This window comes from Psammomys obesus, unplaced genomic scaffold, assembly GCF_907164565.1.
Source record: "Psammomys obesus unplaced genomic scaffold, mPsaObe1.curated_primary_1811, whole genome shotgun sequence".
In the NCBI taxonomy this organism is placed as follows: Eukaryota; Metazoa; Chordata; class Mammalia; order Rodentia; family Muridae; genus Psammomys; species Psammomys obesus.
Window position 1 is genome coordinate 15,052,207 of NW_026596120.1, and position 20,247 is coordinate 15,072,453.

A 20,247-nucleotide genomic window follows, 5' to 3' on the forward strand; every position below is an offset into this window, starting at 1 on the left:
TTAGCAACAAACTAAGTGCCTTTGGGTTTAATTCATCGTCTCACTTCATTTGGGAGAGTATTAATTTTTCATAACAATAAAGCATGCTTTAATCCATTTAAAAATGCAAAAGCCAATTTTATTTATTTATTTATTTATTTATTTTATGGAGAAATTTAGAAATGTGTTATATATGCCCTGAAAGCATGAAGTCGAAAAGATTTGTTAAGCAATTAAATCTCTCTCTCTGGGAAAGCCAGGCGTAGTGTCACTTACAACTCTGGCACTGGCGAGGGAATGATAGATGGATCCCTAGGATTTTTGGCTGGCCGGCCTAGCCTAGTTAACAAGTTCCAGACCACTGAGCAACCCTGTCTCGAAAACAAATAACAAACAAAAACAGTAGACATTGTGTGAGGAATAACACCTGAGGCTGCCCTCTGGCTCACATGTGTGCATGTTCTCTCTCTCTCTCTGTCACACACACACACCTTTCCCTGGATATACAGGGTCCTTCCAACTAACAGGCATGTCCTGGGCTATAACAGAGCACATCTTCAAAACTGCTGTTACAAGAAGGGCTGTATGGTGTGACCCCAAACTGTGCAGTCCCTGACCTATAGGATGTTTTGTTTTGGTCCTGTGTAGGACTTTTGTTTTGGGGTAGGGTCTTATTGAGTGGCTTGGGCTGGCCTTGGACTTAAAGAAATCCTCCTGCCTCTGCCTCTCAAGAGCAAGAATTACAGGTATGCACTGTGTCACCAGGTCTGGCTTTGGGTTTTCATTTTTGTTTGTTTGTTTGAACTCTAAGGAGAAGGTTGATGAACCAGCAGGAAATGTGCTGCTCTGATGTGGATGCTGCTCTGCTGTCCCCTAAACACTTGGAAGGCTTCCCGTGGCTTCCAAAGGGCAGTAGCCAGGCCTCTTCCCTAAGCCTGGTGCCTACATAGCCAGCAGCTCAGAGTAGATGCCGAGTAGTTACAACTGTGTTGAATGGGTACGGCTGTGCGGGCCTGTGGTGGAAGTGGCCTCCTTCAGTTTTACAGCTGTATTTTGAAGATGGCACTTTCTACATGTCTCAGCTCTGGAAGTGGGGTAGGTGGCTCATGGTTCAAGAACACTTCCTGTATCTCCCATGAGCCCTGCCTGCTCTTTTCTGAAAACATCTCTGCTCTTTTCCTGAGGGGGAGGGTCTGCCTCCTCTGATCATGTAATTAATTGGATGTGCTGGCATGGAACTGCAGGAAGAATTATGGAATACCAGGAAGGAAACCCCAGATCAAGTCTCCCTCCCCAACCTTGTGGGCCACCAAGCATGCTTCTTTTCAAGTTCACCAGATTTACCAGGTGGTCTTTTGTTCAACCCTTATGAAACTCAATCTGACTATGGGTTCTCACTACTCCCAGACCTGTGTTTCTGAAACCTTTTCGGATATGCGAGTCTCCTGGGAGCTTTTGTAAGATGCACATTCTGGTTCAGAGCATCCGGGGCAGGGCCTGAACCCTGCACCTCTAACTCCAGCCGGTAGTTCATGCTGGTCCTAGACTCACCCTGAGTAGGATGTGACATCAGGGCCACTAGCAGCCTCTCTGCACTGTTCAGTGTCTCTGCAGTCTTAACCCAACTCACTGTTTAACACAGTGACAAGTTTGGGAAATGGCCAGGCACTCCCTCAAGCATTCTTCAGCCTATGCATTCCCTTTCCTTTGTCTGGATGGCCAGAGTCAGCAGGCTCTGAAAACCTGAGACATTTATCCACTGCTTCTCCACCTTCTGCCTCATATCCGGCCATGGTTCCTCCTTAGCCATCCTGTTGCATCCAAAATGGCTTGTCTATTTTTCAGGGTGCCCATTTCAAAACAAAATGGGCCATGTTTGTTGCCTTACGGGCACCAGTTAATCTCACTACTGGATCGCAAGATGTCATGAAGCCAGGAGAAAGATGGTCAAAGCCATGCCTTTCATTCTAAATGACATATGATAAAATGGCACCTCCCAACACTCCCAGCTCTGACTCGGGAACTTGTCAAAGCAAGGCCAAGAATTGTTTCACTTTTTTTTTTTTTTTTTTTTTTTTGGCTTCTCTCTGTGTGCTAACTGCAGAAACCTCTCACCAAAGGGAAGCTCGTTAGTGTTACATGGCAAGGGTTCTGCTTGGCGGCCAGTGTCCAGGCTGTGACTTCACACCCTCAGATTATACCTCTCTAGGCAGACAGATGTGTGGACAGCTTGCTTGTTATGATTGCTTCTCCATAGGAACCAGAGGCATAAAAAAGATGAGCCAGGAAATTAAATGCGTAGGAACCAGAGTGTCCTCCCTCCCACCTTCCATTAGTACAGACTTTCCTCTCTGACCCTGCGGTGCCTTTGAAGACAAACAAGAGAATCCAAGGGCGCACGCCAGCTCATCACCCTTCTGGGGAATGTCAAGTAGGCTCTTATGTACAAGGAACGGTTTTATGACTTACGCCTGACGGAGTTTATAAAGGACTTCACAAACTTCACACTATATCCATGGTCAGGTTTGTGAATTCGGCCAAGCTGGATCAAGTGCTGGTCCACGGGGTGACTAGCCAGGTCTTCCAGTTCCTTGTCGTTCCAGTCGGGGCCCAAGGAAAACACAAAGATGGCGTATCCGTGACATTTGGCTCGTAGGGACTCTTTCTTCAATGTTTCCTCATCCAGGTGGCTGGTTTCCCCAGTGGATATCACAAATATGACTTTGTTTCTTCTCAGATTGGGTGTGTTTGAGAAGATGTTGTCCAGAGCCCACCCGAGAGCATGGCCAAGGAAAGCGTCTCCGTTCAGCTGCTGAGCTCTATGCTCCACATGCCTCTTCATGAGGCGCTTGCTGCTGTAGGTGGTTAGGTTGAACTCAGGTCTAACTGGACTCCTCTGGGTGTTTGGCAGGAAGTTTGGGGGAGCATGGCTCAGTAGGGCCACCCTGTCTCCAGTGACAGATGTCTCTGGCTCTGGAGTGACTTCGAAGTGGTCCAGCAGTGCCTCCAGGAAATCCCTCATGTCTTCAAATTCTGCACTTCCCATGTGCCGGGAGCCATCCAGCAGGAATGCAGCGTCCAGGTAGGACTGTACTGGGGGCGGTTTGGCTTGGTCGCAAGATGCATCCGGCTTGCATAAGTCTGCAAATCAAGTCACTTAGAGTTACTGAGCAGATACGGACAAAAAGTGGAAAGATTCTACCTCAGCTGTTTTAGCATCTGGGAACTACATAGACTTCGCTCATAGGATAGTTATGTCTTTAACATCAAGAGTTTATGAACCAGAGGTCCAGATCTGAAGCCAACATGAGCCCTTGACTCTATTCCGTGTTACCAGTTTTTAAAGTTGTGTTCCATGGAAGTTTAACCTTGAATGTTGTGTTCATGAAGACTGGAATGAGTGGTTCGTCTCCTGCATACGAGAACACAATCTAGCGCTGGCAGTGTGCCTCTAAACCAAGAGCCTTCATCACTACACTAGCTGTAAAAAACTCATCTGCCTTGAAAACTGAGCTTTAAGGGACATTGGATCTTTCATTTCAATTTAAGTAAGGGTTCACAACTTCATGCCCCTTATAAAACATGTTATTCCATAAAGTGAAGTCATTTTTCTAAATATGCCTTTCTCATTATGCATGCATAGCAAGAAGAAACAGAGAGCGGAGTTTATTGAATGTGACCACAATGAATGCTCAGAGGAATATGATAAATTGGAAATGGGAGGATTCTCGAAGTCACTTAATCTATTTTCACAGAGCCAAATGGAGCAGGAGAGTAAGTCGTTTACAAAGGATGCACCATATTTCTAGAAGCGTCTGTACATGAAGTCAACGGTACTTCCTTTTTAACATTTACCTATTTGTGTACACATGTGGGCACTTGTAGCCCAGCATGTGTGTGAGGCAGAGGGCAAGTTTCACTTGTCTGCTCCCTCCTACCAAGCTGTCATGTCTGGGGACACACACCTTTACCCACTGAGCTACTTTGCAGGCGGCATGAAGTCAGTGTTTTGTCATTAAAGACACCAGAGGTAGCAGAATGGCCACTCCGCCTGAGAGCTGGGATGCCTACGTTCTGGTCTCACAACAAACATGACATCACACTGGCCAAGCCACTGCTGGGTTTCAGTTGTGTCCAATTTCTTTGTACTTCTAAGTAGTTGTACCTAGCCGGAAATCAGGCGTACTCAGATTTCCTCGAAAGGCTGATATTCTGTCAGTAAATGTGATGACTGAGGGTAAGAGTGGGTTCTCTAAAAACCAAAGGAGATATGGAGAAATAGACTAACAAGCATACAGATGGAACTTAGACCATAAATACCAACTATTAAATGAAAAATTTAATGGCTAGCATGTGGGTCCCGGGTGTGTAGCAAACCTCCCAGCTTCATGCTTGCTCATGGACTCAATATAGATGGCTCTGCCTAAGCCCCTTACTGAAGTTCAGTGAAATTTTATGACCCTGCCTAATGACCAGACGACACACCTGTGTACAGAGCAGTTTCTACAATCAGGGACAGCATGCTGCCCATTTGCTCTGTTTTGTGGGGTTTTTTAATTGCAGCAAATGACAGCCAAAACATCTTCATTGTATGCCTAGGAGACAAAACAGGGGTTTAAGCCAAGGCGAGGAGCCAAAACTCTATCCCCAGTCACATATGTGCAGCTACTGACTGTGCAGTGGATCAGCGTTGGAACAGACATGTCCAGGGGTGCCATTGAGAATGCATAGGGCAGATGGATCTTAGCGCTTCGCTGGTTTCTGGGAGGGAGAGTGCCAGGATGCAAAAGTTCCCAGTGAGATCCACAGGACTGGAGGCTGTGAGCAGAGAACTATTCCAGGCCTGCGGAGGGAGACAGAATAGGAACCTGGGAACTGTCCTCTTCTCAGAATCATCCTTCACATGTGAGGCCATTGTACTGGCTGGTCTTGTGTGCCAACTTGACACAGCTAGACTCAGAGAGGAAGGAGCCTCAGTTGAGGAAAGGCCCCCATGAGATCCAGCTGGAAGGCATTCTCTCAATTAGTGATGAATGGGGGAGGGCCCAGCCCATGATGGGTGGTGCCAACCCTGGGCTGGTGGTCCTGGGTTCTATAGAGAGCAGGCTGAGCAAGTCACGGGAAGCAAGCCAGTAAGCAGCAACCCCTCCACAGCCTCGGCCTCTGCATCAGCTCCAGCCCTGCTTGAGTTCCTTCCTGGTTTCCTCCAATGATGGATTATGGCCTGGAAGTGTAAGCCAAATACAACCCTTCCTCCCCAACTTGCTATTTGGTCATGGTGTTTCTTCGCGGCAATAGAAACTCTGAGACAGTCATCTGCACATCTATTCCGCAAACCCCAGCATCCCACTGACTCACACGGAGAAAGTATCAGGTATCTTCTCCAGGTCTAAATGGAGAGTTTCTGGGAGCAGAATCAGAGACTCATTTTACAAAAATTAAAGGCACTTCGGAGCCGGATTTCCTGGCTCTGATCTGGTTGTGGGCCCTGAGAAAGATGGCATGTCTCCCTCAATTTTATCTCCCTCATTTGTACAATGGCACTAATAATAATTCAAGCATTTCAGTGTGGTGATAAGCCTAGACTGACATAATATACGTAAACCAATAAAAACCATGCTTAGAACGTGAGAGGCCGAATAGCTGAAACATCAGTTGCTGCCACAATAGTCGGTGTCACACAGCCTATAGCAGTGCAAAGCCTATAGCAGGATGGTGGTAACGGCCTGCTGCCCTGACCACGTGGAACCCTGGTGGTTTCTACACGGTTGTAGAGCGTCACATGAAAGATGAGAGACCGTCTCCAGCCAGACCAACAGACTGTGCAGAGAACACCACGATCAATACTGCAAATCTTTTAGTTGCCTAACTCTTGGGAATCTATGAAGACTCCTGGATGAGAATGTGTGAGTTTATGCCTTCTACTCCTACTGCACTGAAAAACAAATTTCCAACCAGAAAGGTAGGTGCCAGTGGTCCTAAAGCCTTTATGGGGGTCTGTGAACATTTGAGATTTATAAAACACATATAAAATACTTTATAGTATGAAAAACTTGGCAAGGAGATGGGTTGTTTTTTTGTTTTGTTTTTTAATCATTACTGTTTCCTGGAAGCTGCACTAAAGTGGAGGGGCCAGGAGTGTAACCCTCCCGCTGGGATGCAGGGGAAGGACCCTGCAGGCTGCGCTGAGAGGTTCCATCTGTGTGTGCCCCCCAAGCCCCATCTAGATCTGCCTTAGGCTGTGCATATCCCTATGGCCAAGCTCCAGCTGCTCCGGCCAACGGTGACTCAACACACTAAGGCCTGATCCAATTCGCTTCTCCCCGTGGCTCTCACCATAGCAGAAAGTGCACCGCTGGAGTCTCTCTAAGGCTGGCGCGTCGTCAGTCCCAGAGGGAACCACAATGACTTGGAATGTGCCAGTGTCATCAATCTGGAAGCAGCAGAAGCAAGAGAAAGAACTGCTTAGCGGGTTGAGACGTAAGAACCTTCCAGCGCTGTCCAAGAGCCGAGGTCAGGTGAGGGCAACCCCACAAGGCTGCTGGGAGGTGGCCCTGCTGGTTTTAACCCTTGACTCTTTCTTCAGCTGTCAAAAGGGAAGTCTATTACTGCTATGTAATAGAATGCTGAGAGCCCCACCCACCCTGCTCCACTGCGAAGCAGTTACTGGCACAGAGTGGGTGCCACGTGGGTTAGTGGGGAGCACAAAGCATTTCCTATCCATCACCCAGCCAACCAGGGCATTCCCCACCCTCGTTCTTCACATAGAGGAACTGATGCTCAGAGAAACGTTAAGAGCTGATCAAAAGAGGCAGCCTGCATTCAAGTCAGTTACAGAAAAGGATGACACTCAGCCCACCCTCACCCCAAGTCCCAGAGAACCAGGAAACCAAGGCTGCTCTTTATACCGCAGTCAAACTGACAACCAAAGAGCGACTTCACTTTCTTTTGTAAACTAGGCATTGAAGCAGAAACTGGCTCAGATCTAGGCCTAGGTGGCTTTTTCCCTCAAAACATCCCAATGCTTTTACAGCAGCAGTATCATTACTGGCCCGCCAGGGAGCCAGAGGGTGCAAAGCCCTGACTCACGCCCCAGCAGGAGCGACTTGACACTGTTGGTGGCTTTCATATCTATGTCTGGTGTCTCGAGTGAACCACACCTTGGTCCACCTGAACAGGGATGAGTGCCTAGAGGCCAAGCTGGGGCCAGCTCGGAGAGCATGGAGAGCAGATAAGGATGTGCTCAGGGACCAAGATGTATGAATTAGCCTGTCAACTGTGAGACGGTTAATGGTGAAGAGGAATTATAGTGATCCCATCCCGTGACTAAGACCGGTCAGGTGATATTTGCTCCATAATGAATTACTCTTACTTAGACTCTCAAGTAAATAGCTCTCCTCTCTGACATGTCTCACCCCCATAGAAGTCCTAGTTACTCGGGGTTACACCATTTCTCTGACCAGAGCCACCTGGACCGTGGCAGGACATCTGAGCCAGACAGAACTGTTCTTTCAGCAGTTGGGACTGCAGGGCTAGAGCGGTGGTTGTCAGCCTCCCTAATGCTGCGAACCCTTTTAATACGGCGCCTCGTGTTGGGGTAACTCTCAACCACAAAATTATTTTTGTTACTACTTCCTAATTGTAATTTTGCTACTGTTATGAATTGTGATGTACGGACCTGTTTTCTGATGGTCTTGGGTGACCCCTGTGAAAGGGTCATTCGACCACCAAGGGGTTGAGGACTGCTGGTCTAGAGATAGGGGTCTGCAGTTACACAGGGGACCACGTTCTATCTAGTGGATGGGGGAAGGAGAGGAATGGGAAGAAAGGAGGAGGGTGTCTCCCTGAGGCCTAGCTCTGTTTATGCTCGTTTTTTATTTTACACCACAGCACATGGAGGAATCTGTGGTCATCAGAGTCCTCTCTGGCTACCTACTGCTTTGCCTTGATATTTTTCCTGCCTTGGAGGAGAAGACTCCGAGAGCGAGTAAGAACTGAAGATTTGGGTCATAACCTAATCTATGACAGGTAATAACCTGTTCTAGACACAGATCCACGGAGAAAGGAGCAGGGTGCTGCAGAGAAAGGCAAGGAGGCAGAAAGCAACTCAAGCAAGCATGTTGTGGCACAAGGGGGCAGGCATGGAGATTGGACAGTGAGGGGGACAGGAACTGTAGTGACATGAATGAGGACTTCGTGTAGAGGAACACAACGCTCTGTTTCCTCTATCTTCAGTAAAGTCACCACCGCTCACGGACTGTGCAAATGGATTCTTGTCCAGAGTGGCTGGAAACCAAGCCAGTGTCAGCTCAGAGACTGGGTCAGGCATCCGGGGTGGGAGTGGACCACAAGGATTTTTCTTGCTTGCCGATCATGATACAGAATAAGCCAAAAGATGATTTAGAAACCATGTAAGCCAGTCCCGTTGCTTTACAGAAAGTGAGCCCAGGATGGGATTGGGGTCCAGGAGGCTGTGGAGGGAGCTTTGCTCTTCCCCAACAAGAACTAGCCCCCCTGCTCCAGCCCCTCTTATGGTCTAACATCGTAATTGAGAATGATGTTTCTCTGGATGCTGTCCAGGGAACGTTGTCATCTGCTAACTAGCTTTGTGTTCTATGTATTTACAACATAACAACGTCCACATTTCTGGTGACGACCCTGCTTAGCAATGGGTACTCACGTTTAATCATGTATCAGAACAAGGAAAAGCAGATCTTCCTCACTGATTCTAATGAGTGGCTGCTGGCCTGCATACTCCTGACAGCCCAGAAAGTGGTCTCTTTATAAAGTCTGAACGCTGTGGTGTTAGGGATAATGGGTCCCACAGCTTACCACTGGAGTGGCTGTGGTATCAAAAACATTCCTCAAAGTGAACATGAGCTGAGATTTAAAATGAAAAGTTTCGGCGTTTTTTTTCTCCTGTTGCGTATTTTCCTGAAAGAGGCAAAGCAGCAGCAGCGTGGCCGAGAGCGGAGCTAACATGGCTGCGGGTGCACAGTGTGGGCATCCTGTGGGCAGCTGGATGACTTTTTTCCTTTCAGAGACATCACAGGACTCCATAAGAAAAAATGACGTTCTAATATGATGGAAAGTTTTCATTCTTTAGAATGCTTGGGGGAGGCCAGGTGTGCCAGCTAGGCTTATGTCAACTTGATGCAAGCTAGAGTTATGTGAGAGTAAGAACCACAGTTGAGAAAATGCCCTATGAGATGGCCTGTAGGGTCACCCACAGATGTGGCTGATGTGGGAGGGCCCATCCCACAGTGAGAGGTGCCGCCCCTGGACGGGTGGCTCTGGACACTGTAAGAAAGCAGACTGAGCAATGTGTGGGGAGCAAGCCGGTAAGCAGCCTCCCTCCAAGGCCTAGAGCACATAGCAGTGAACAACCCGTCTCAAACAAGGTGGAAAGTGAGGCCCAACCCCCAGTTTTGTCCTCTGCCAAATGTCAAGAACACACAAAGCCTATTTTTGTTTTTGTTTGTTTTGGTTTGCTTGGGTTTTTTTTGTTTGTTTGTTTGTTTGCTTTCTTGCTTGTTTTTTTGTTTTTTGTTTGTTTGTTTGGAGGACAGATTTTCTCTGTGTAGCCCTGGCTGTCCTGGAACCCACTCTGTAGACCAGGCTGGCCTTGAACTCACAGAGATCCACCTGTCTCTTCCTTCCGAGTGCTAGGATTAAAGGCGTGAGCCATCATGCCTGGCTCTGCACAAAGGTTAACAGCTGTGGGACCTAGGCCAGAAGCTGGCCTTCTCTGGGTTCGGCCTTTTCATCTACAAAATGAAAAAAAAAAAAAAAAAGATTTCCATTTGGTGCCCAGTGGCTGTGAGGATGGATACTGAACATGAGAACTTATCCAGTCCTGGTGAACAGCAGCAAAGCATCTACCATTGTATTTTGCTAACTTGGAATGACCTTGTTTTGAAGGTAAGAAAATGTAGCTATAGTCTTTCTTATGGGGTTTCTGACTATTGGAGAAGGATGTGAACAAAACGTGTTTCATGCCATGCTTACCGAAAAGGCACGCTTGACAGAGGGCACGTTGCTGAATGCGATCACCACGGGCACAATGTCCAGGGCGCTGAACTCCATGGCAGCTGTGGTGATGGACTGGACATCAGCCGACTGACCACTGCTGAAAAACGTGGCGATTCTTCTCACGTGACCCCCGGGAAGGGTTCGCTTGAAGACATTCCTGGAGACAAACCTCATGGCTTTGCCAATCTCCCTGCTGTCAGAGGATCTCTCATAAGGAAGCGCTTTAATTTCCCTGAGCAGATGGTCCTTCCTCAGGGCGTCTGAGAACCGGATGAGGTGCCTGGTGCGGGAGTTATAGGATAAGATGGCAACTCGGGCACCCACGGGGCAGCTGGCCCCCCTGACTTTGACATCCCTGACTAGGGAGATGATCATTCCCTTCATCCGTTCAAAGTCCTGCTCTGTGACACCCCTGGACTGGTCCAGGACAAACACCAAATCAGTCGGATGTACTGGGCACTCGGGTTTTCCTGAAAGACAAAAAGTACACCTCTTAGCATGTAGAATGTCAGCCCGAAAGCAATACACAGAAAGCAAAATCATTTTAAATGCTAACTACTCAAATATTTAAACAGTAAATAATTAATAACCCAATATTAAAACATATAAAATATTAAATGTTTACATCTTGAATCATTAAAGTTGCTGTTCTAAAGGCCAGCTATCTGTTCTTCTGAGATGAGCACAAAAGAAAACAGTCTAAAATCAACATGATTCGGGATTAAGTTTGAAAGTTAATTACCCAAATCCTTCTAAATGGCGGAACATTTTTGGAAATGTCCTTAACCCTGTAGGAGCTGGCTCAAAGGCACAGTCTTTTGCATCTGTACTTTAATTATGTTAAAACACAAATTATTTTCACTTAATAAGGGGAAAAAAAAAAACCAAGGGGAAAAAGAACTTTAAAGGAATGGCTGTGGAGACTCCTTTTAAAATAAAATAAAAATGGAGGACAAGGGTCTAGGGATGGAGCTCTGTCTGTAAGGTGCTCACCGGGCATGTACAAAACCCCATATGGTTTGAGCCCCAGCACCATATAAAACAGATATGGTAGTGTATGCCTGTAATCCCACACTTGGGTGGTAAAACCGGGAGGATCAGAAGTTCAAGGTCATCCTGAACTACAGAGCTTCACAGACAAAAAGAATGATTCCTTGGCCAGTTACAGAATGTGCTTAAAGCCAAATCAATTCATCTCAGGGGAGAGGGGACATACTTTATTAGTGTAATTAGTGGGGTGAGTGAGCAGATTTTTCAAAATCAAAGTAATGTTAATTTTACAATAAAAAGGTGAATCTGAACTAAACGTGAACTTGATGCTTCTAGCTTTGTGTTTGGGTTGTTTTGTATAAGGTACAAAACCAGCAATGATGCTGGCATAATTTGGAGATACAGGGAAGAAAAGATTAATGGCACTGCCTGAAAACACAGAAAAGGTTTTAGTTGTCAACAAAACAAAACAAAGCAAAAAACCTTAACGGCTAGTTTGAAGTACAGCCATGTTGTACCTGGCATGCTATTTCCAGATGTACAGAACTTTGGAGAGTGTGCGCTGATGGCTTCTGCCTACCACAAGGCAGGTGGCATCTCTGCCTACATACCAGCCCCCTACCAAGTCCCCCTCTGGCCTTAGTAATAATTACAACTTTTTATTTGAAAGTTTGTTGTAATAAACTACGAGATTAGCCAGACCCAAGGTCCATACTTCTCAGCGAACTGCTACACAGAGCAGCCATTCCAAAGCTGTGGAGCTTCACATTGGACGTCACGCTTGCACTGTCCATTGCATTTTTATCCACTTATCAACAAGGAAACCCAAACAATCCACGACAGAGTTAAAACCAGAAAAACAACTAGCTTTATATCCTCTTGCGTGACTAGTGCCCTTTTCCCTCACCCAGCCCTTCCTCGCCACCTTTCTTGTTCTCCTCTCCAGCTCCACTTGGTTTCGACATGCCAATCTCTCCCCATCACTGTATCACGGGGAAACTGGGTTCTGGTGCTTCCTAGGGAATGTCTAGGTCTGCCCTGTCCCAGAGCTCTGGTGTTTGAATTCCCTTGCCTTGCACTTGGAAAACTGTGGCTCCTTTAGTCCTGACTTCAACTTCACTGCTGCAGAGAGGAACCCTGGCCCCAAGAGTGCCCACCCTGGCTCGTGACATTATTCTGCAACAGTGCAGCCTGTGCTTTAGCTCAGATTCTCAATTCTTTCCTTTGTTTTTAATCTGGATTCTCCAGATTAAAGTCAGGAAGTCAGGAATCGTGTGTGTGTGTGTGTGTCAGGATGACAGAAACATACATATGTAATAAGCATTGGTAAAATGCATTAAAAATGAGACTAAAAGATACTGAGCAAAGTTGTGATTAACACTGAGCACAAGGTACGTGGGTCTCAGCATTCTCTCCCCTGCACATTTCACTCGTGATCGGATCCTGTTTTTATTCTGCCTTCTGTATCTTACCCACCTAAGTACAGAGGAGACATGACAGGGTGCTTGGGGAACATAGAGTGGGAAGAGAGATGCAAAGAGAGACCAGAGAAAGAGGGAGGGGAGGAATGATGTTTTTAAAAACCCGGTAGGGATGTGAATGGTGAGGCATGTCATTAGCATATTATTCACAAAGAAAGGGCCTTCCGGAAAACATCAGTGAAACTCAGCTAGAGCAGATGAGTCATTAGAGGCAAGTGTTTGCTCTGGGTGTGAGCAAAGGAATCCCAGGTCCAACTTCTCTGAGCTGGCAGGCAGCACCAATGCTCGAACTCATCTTCCAGGTGGGAGACTCCTTGGAGCTTGAGTAAATCGTGCTGTAAAGGAAGATCACTCACCGTGTCTGACAGCTGGGGAGGAAGAACAAAAGAACAAAAGACAGTGGGTTATTCCTCATTGGGACGCCAGGTTGCTAAACCACCCAGGAAAATCGGAGCAGGGAAGCCCCTCCTGCTTGTGTGCAGAACTCAAGGCCACAGTCTGGAGAAGACACAGGCTGTGCCCTGCATGCTGGTATAGCAGGAGTGGAGGGAATGGAGGAAGTGGGACAACAGGGCCATAAACCAGCATGCTGCAGCCTGCTGCACAGGGGCAGAGACCCTTTGTCTGTGGGGGAGCATAATGTCACAAGAGCCGAGCTCGATTTGATAAGTTAGATGGTCCCAACCTGTCTTCCCAATTTCTCATGTACATAATTATAGACGTCAACTAGGTGTGTGTATACATGCGTGCATTCACGCATTTATTTGTTCGTTTGTTTTGAGGAGGCATATGGGGATGATGGAGACGAAGCCTTCCTCATTTTCTCGTGACTGGCTAATCACTCCACCATAGTGTTACGCCCCCCGCCCCAAAGGCTAGACTCTTATCTTTGCTTTTCTCTTCTGCAGAGCTGGCAATTGAATCCAGGCTCTTGCTCAAGCTAGACAGGTGCTCCACCAATGCCCCGCATCCCAAGTTCTAAGTTATACGTATATTTGCAGATGTCTATGTGCATAGATGTAAATACCCATAAATGTATGTGTACATGTCTAGATTAGTGTGTCTATGTGTTCAAATAGTGTATGTCTCTTGTCTGAAAGGCTGGAACTATTGAGTGTTACTGATTTTAGAGTTTTTTTTTTCAATTTGGAATATTTACATATATACATAATGAAATCTTCTAGACAGACCAAGTCTCAAGACAAAACTCACTATATTTCAGATGTACTGATGTATAATGTATATAAACTGAAGGTAGTTGTATATGTTGTATTTAGTGTGCCCATATTCTCCCTGCAGCTTGACACATGGGGACAGGTGTGAACTTTTCCACTTGTGACATTATGTCAGTAATCAAGATGTTTGGGGGTCAGGGAGGAGTCACCCTGTATGTGGACACGTTTTTGTATCACATCGTTAAAAGTGACAGACGCACTCTGAAAGAAATAAACACCGGCTGGACCCACACTGCCTAGCCACAAATCACGGGGAGTGGTTTACATTTCAGACAACTGAATGAAAAAATTAGCTTCTCGTTTGACACTCTTCACAGCTTAGTGTCCAAAGCCACACGTGACTGGCAGCTAGGCTACTGAATGGTGCAGGGAATACCTCCCCTGTGGCAGATTGTCTCACTGAGCAGTGCTGCTTCAGGCCACTCATTTGCAGAGGTCCCCTCCCCTGCAAGGCCAGGCCTGGAAGAAGTCCTGACCTATTCACTTGGTCGTGTGCCTTCATAAAACATACAGATGTTATTAATTCCTTTTGTGTTCTAGTTCATACATCTGAAGTAATTGTGTCTACCTTGGACCAAGTGGGCTGGGTGGAGCCCTCACCTTTTGAAAACAAAGGCCCCACTCTCTGTTCTGCCACAACTCGTTACTGTTCGCTTGGCTCTCATGTCGGGTAAAAACCTGCTCTACTAAGTCAACCTCAAACAGCCTGTCTCCATGGACTCACAGTACAGGCTTGTATTCCTCCCAGCTTTCCTTTCTGCTATGAGGAGGCAAAATCCTGAGCATCGTAACTCAGTGGATTCTAGAGCCATTAAAATTCTGTGTCTCTGGGCCTGGAGAGATGGCTCCTTGGCCAAGAACACTGGCTGCTTTTGCAGAGGACCAGGGTTTGATTGCCAGCTACACAGTAGCTCACAACGGTCTTGCAAGTCCAGTCCATGGGACCTGATGCCCTCTTCTGGCATCCATGGGTATTGCATGCATGTGCTGGAATATGCTAAGAAAAATACACATACTTATGCATATTCAAAACACATAATTTTTAAAAAAGTATGTGTCCTTAGGAGCACTGTGCTCTATAGAAATGGGTTCTACTTTATTTGGGTTTTCTCCCCAAAGTGCCTTGAAGAAACTTTTAGCTCTTCCTTTCAGTTTCTATATTTACTCAGGAAGTCTTATGCATGTTTAAATCAACATTCAACCCGATGAAGGTGTGTGTGAATACAGAATTATAACATCAGTCGATATTTACAACACGAGGGATACACCCTGTTACAGGGCTCTTAAATTCAAATGAGCTTTGGGCAAATCTGAATGCCTTTTTGATTTTTACATTTTTTGAGAGAGAAAATTACTGGCCGAGTGAGTGCCACCATGAATTTTACAAGCCAATCAATGATTCCAGTCAAGCACATCTTTCCAGGAAAGAGAGCGATAGAGCATAGAGCAAAGTCAGGCTTCCACCCACCAGGACACATTATCACAGCTGTCTCTTCATGCTGCTGAGCTCAGTCCTGTCAATTATTGCCTGACACTAACAATCATCTCAAACTCAACTCAATATGAATCTTCCCCAGCCGATTTGACCACTAGGAAAGTCCTGACTCCCATCTTGCCCAGATTTAAAGCCCTCCAGTGAACATGACAGCACAGCACTGGGAACAGGCTCCAACACAGACTCAGAGAGGAAACAGATACACGAGGCACCACCCTCTCCCTGTGGACTCAAAATTTACTCATGACATCTCTAATATTAAGAGACTGGTTGGCAAATTGCATCTGTTCTGGGAGCCCAGTTCCCTACCTTCCTTCTAAGAAAGCTGATAGGTTGGGGATTGGAGGGGGATCGTTTTAAACGGGGTACTTACGGCTGTGGTCCCGTACATACTGAATGAGCTCACATGTCTGCAGTTCAAAAATAAAACAGAATCAACGACGTCTCTGGGTTATGAAGCTTGTAAATAAAGTTAGTGGCGTGCTCAGAGCACCCTGCCGGCACAGGAGATACATACGGAAAACGAAGCCTGTCCTCGGGGTCCTTTCACGCCCTAGGAGAGGAAACAAGCAAAACCTGTTATATGGCTGCAGATGTGCACCTCAGTAGCCAGGATGAGTACCAACACTGCCCAGGAGCCCTTTGAAGAGGGTTTACTCCCATAATGTTAAAGGGAGCAGAGAACGCAGGGAGGACACACACTGCCCAGGGAAGAGGGCGCTCGGTGTGCAGACAAGCCTCCAAGGCCACTTCCCCAGATCTTGGCAGAGATGCCCAGAACGTGGTGGAGCTGCCCACCTGATGGAGACCCATGGAGCCCTGGAGCAGGTGTTCAGCTCCGAACTAGCAAAGGTGGCACTGTCTGCTCCCAGCTGCCCCTCCCGTGACTGAGTCTTGGAGTCTTCCACCCTGTGCTGTATCTCCCCTGTGAGAAGCGGCCAAAGCTGAACCAAGACCATTCCAATCCACGGCCAGTGGACAAAGCGGCCAGCCTCAAACACCTGAAAAGCCAACTCAGCGTCTTCTCCCAAAGGAATACATAGGTGTGTATATCCGGGTGGATGGGAGTTGGGAAGAGCAAAGCTGGTTTATCTTTTCTTTTTCAATATCATCCCAGAACGAGAAGAATCCGGTTCTCTCAAACAGAAAAACTGAAGGAAAAATACAATGGTGCTCACCCAAACTCCCAGTTATGTTCCATGGGAATGCAACTTTAATCACACTCAGTGTTCATCATCATCATCATCATACACACATACCCTTCATTAATGATCACTTGCTCATATAAGATGGAGACAGTGTTTGGACAGATAACCAAACTCATTGAGAAGAGTGCAAAACCTCGGGCTGCTGAGGTGGCTCGGTGGGCAAAGGCACTGACAGGCAAGCCTGACCACCTGAGTTTAGTCACCAGCACCCGCACAGTCAAAGGAGAGACCTGATCTCTGACCCCTACAATGTGCCGTGGCACGAGCCCCAGCCCCCCAATAAATCAACCTATAAATGAAAAAGAAATTATTTTGAAAGAGAAACCTCATTTTGGCCTCAGCTTCTCCCTTTATGTCCCCCTTCCGGTGAGATATATTTCATTCTTAGGCCCCATTTTCTCCCTTGCTAGAGCACACAGAATAGTGAAAGCCACGGCAAAGCATCAGAGGCAGAAGGTGTGCCCACACGCTGGCCTCTCAAGTGTAAAGCTCTCAGAGGGAATACTCCTTACCTTCCGTCCAGGGGGGCCTGGCTCCCCAGGGGATCCCAGCTCTCCTGGAAGCCCAGCAGACACCTTGGAGCAGGATTAATTCACGTTAAAATAATATTTTATACATATGGGATTTAAATTCAGATTTAAAGTACTGACACTATTTCAAAAATAAAAGTCCAAAGCAAACAAACAAACAAACAAATCCATTTTCATTTTAGAAAATTGATAGATTTCTAAAATACTGCCTGTCACTATTTTGGCTACTTTTCTTGTTCTTTTGGGATTAAGACATCTTTTTAGAAACTGACATGTATCATCATTTTTTCCTGGTGCCTCTATCTTGGTTTTTTTTTTATATATAAGGTCTTCCTTTATATAGTGCTGACTGGCCTCCAATTCATGATCCTCCTGCCCATGCTTCCCAAGCTTTGGAATGACAGGCATGTACTACCATGCCTGGATCCCTGCTCCTTTTCAAACTACATATAATTTATACTTAATTATATATAAGTAAATATATACTTATATAGAAATATAGAAAACATATATTAATTAATTAAATATATTAAAATATAAACATATGTGTTTAATATACAATATACTGATGTAATATAGAAATGTATATATTTAATATTTATATAGATATATAAAATTTATAAATTTATATGCTTGGCAGTGCCAGATGCCTCTAGAAGCAGAGGTGAAGTGAAGAGCCTAAATAAGGAGGATTAATGGAGAAGTTTTACCAGGTAGTTGGACAGACTTTTCCCTACTAGCAAAAAACAAATTACATTTATCTATAAATATGTAATTATATATTTAAATAATATATATTTCTCTTATTAAATATTCCCATGCATAAAAATCAGCCTTTACTTTGTGGAAATAACCACTCTCCGTAGAGTTCAGGACCAAGGTCACAATGAACCAGGAGACCAAATGGAAATATGCAAACTGAGTGTGAGCCTCCAGCTCTTGTTGCTTTTGTGTCTTCTAGAAGACTGGCACTGGAATCTGTACTCCCCAAAAAGGGGTAGAAGGAGTTTTCAGAGGAAAACCTAACTGAAAGAAGATAGACTAATATGGATTGTGAAGGGCTGTTTAGTTAGCATAGAGTTCCATTAGATCACTGTCCAGTAAAATGCATATGTGGCAAACCTCAGTCATGTCCTCGTGTCCAGTCAGACCTTTTGTGCTCAATTCTCTGTGAATGTACAGCTTATCTTGAGATATATTACAGATAAAGGTCAAAACAGAAGACAAAAATGCAGGAAACAGACTATGTTGAACAGAGAGGGCCTAGATACTCATTTATGTCCTCAGAGAGATAAGATGCTTCAATCATGAAACGAGAACAGTATACTACAGAAAAGGAACAGCTAGATTTTAACAACAAACTTTTTAAAGGTAACGTATGGGATATAAATAAAAAATAAAATCAAGATACCTTCTCAAGAACATCAAAGAGATGTTATAAAGTAAGAACAATAAGAAGCAAAGGAAAGAGTCCATCATTTCACTGAATGACAAGTAATTAAAAAAAATAAAGAATAGAGAACACTGGAGGGGATGGACACAAGCCAATGAAATAATTTGCGTTTCCTAGAACTGGAGGGCACATATTTGCAGGGTCAAGGGGCTTGCTTAATTTTCAGGAAAATGGGTAAAAATGGACCATATGCCAGGTAACAAAATGCACGGCAGATCTAAGAGGTGATCCAGTAGGGTTCCAGAGGGAAAACACTGTTTATAGGATTCTGAACAGCCTCGGGCTTCCCAGATCAACAAAAGCCACCAGAAATAACAGAAAACATAATGGCCTTCAAAATTCCAAGGAACTAATTCCAACCCAGAGCTGAACACTAGCCAAAAGATTGACACATCTGGAGGTAATAAGTCATTTTCAGATGTTGGTTGTATCATCACATGTTCCTGTCACTCATCTCCTCTTACAAGCTTCTTAGGGTTTGCACACGAAATACGCTGCACACTGGCTTATGTTTTGAGCTCTTGGTGTCCAGGTGCTGGCCCTATCTGGGGACACTTTAGGAGATTTAGAAAATAGGATTTAGCTGAAGGAAGTAAGTCACCCAAAGACATGCCTTAAAGCTTAGACTGGATCTCCAGTTTGCTCCGTTTTCCACCATTATGGTGTTCTGCCCATGAGCCCCAAAACATGAACCAAAATGACCACAGACTTGACATTCTGATACTGGGGACCAAAATAAAATTCTATTCTGTTTAATATGTGTATATCAAGTACTTTATCACAGTGATAAAGAAGGTAATGAAGATAAGGCTCCTGGCAGAATTTCCAGGATGGGAAATCCAGGAGGGTGTAGAAGTGGAAATGAGAGCGGGAGATCTGACAAGAGTGGGGTGGAGGGGGTCTCACAGCCAGGTGCCAGACCGCGGCAGGGCGGCAGCAAACACCAGGCAACGGGGTTGAGGGCGCGGGGTGTCCACATCAGGCTATGGCTGCTGCATACGCAAATGCCTTCAGAGAGTTTGTAGTCGGTGTCAGGTTAACAGAGGGGAACCCCCAACTTTATAGTAGGAAATAAGTTCATAGCACCTAAAGCTCAAACATCCAAAAGCAGGAATGCAAACAGACTGCCAATTCTACAACAATCTCCGGAGAGGAAAGCTGTTTTCAAAGTCAAGGAAACTGGAGGGAGGTGGAGAGGGGATGGGATCACTAACTTTTGTGCTGTGAGGGTATGTCAGACATGGCTCTACCACTGGTCCATGGTCACAGCCTAGGATCGCCTCTTTAAATTTATTTTTTTAAGGTGATAGACAAAAGCCATTTTAGGTGTGGAAACTTAAGATGCTGTCTGACTCTTTAAGGAGCAGTGCCCATCGGGAGGGGTCTTGCCACCGCACACGACAGTATCTGGAGACAAAGCTGGTTGCTCTACCTAGGGAAGGAGCTTGGGTGGTGCTGGAGACTGGTGGAAGGCTCCAGGGTTGCAGTTAAACAGCCTACACCACCCACGGGCAGCCTCCCTCGAAGGCCATCCAGCTCCAGATGTCAATAGTCCCACATCCCGCTTGAAAACTGTTCAGAGAATTTTTTTTTGTTTTATTTTCATATACACATAAACATGCATATATGCACAGCCGAAATAGGTTTATAGATTTAAGAATCTATAACTCAGTGAACTCAAGCTAAGAACCAGAATAATTCCAAGAGACTTGAGAAGACATTCATAACTTAAGGCTAAATCTTTCCAGAGAAAACATCTGCTCTTCCAGGGGAAAGCCTGGACATTTGCAGTGTTTAAACTTCAATTTCAATTCCAAATATTACTCATGTCAAGGACGGGGGGG

The 20,247-nt window shown here is 45.7% G+C and overlaps 1 protein-coding gene across 1 annotated transcript in view; it reads right to left on the reverse strand.

Moving 5' to 3' along the window:
• The window catches only part of Col6a6 (collagen type VI alpha 6 chain), a 50,455-nt gene that overhangs the window by 8,389 nt on the left and 21,819 nt on the right, over positions 1-20,247 (reverse strand). The window contains exons 11-17 of the mRNA XM_055629510.1: positions 16,933-16,995; positions 15,730-15,765; positions 15,586-15,622; positions 12,839-12,850; positions 9,988-10,481; positions 6,316-6,412; positions 2,449-3,120 (exon numbers count right to left, since the gene is read on the reverse strand). Coding sequence (XP_055485485.1) covers positions 2,449-3,120; positions 6,316-6,412; positions 9,988-10,481; positions 12,839-12,850; positions 15,586-15,622; positions 15,730-15,765; positions 16,933-16,995 — 1,411 coding nt within the window. The remainder of the gene's footprint in view (positions 1-2,448; positions 3,121-6,315; positions 6,413-9,987; positions 10,482-12,838; positions 12,851-15,585; positions 15,623-15,729; positions 15,766-16,932; positions 16,996-20,247) is intronic.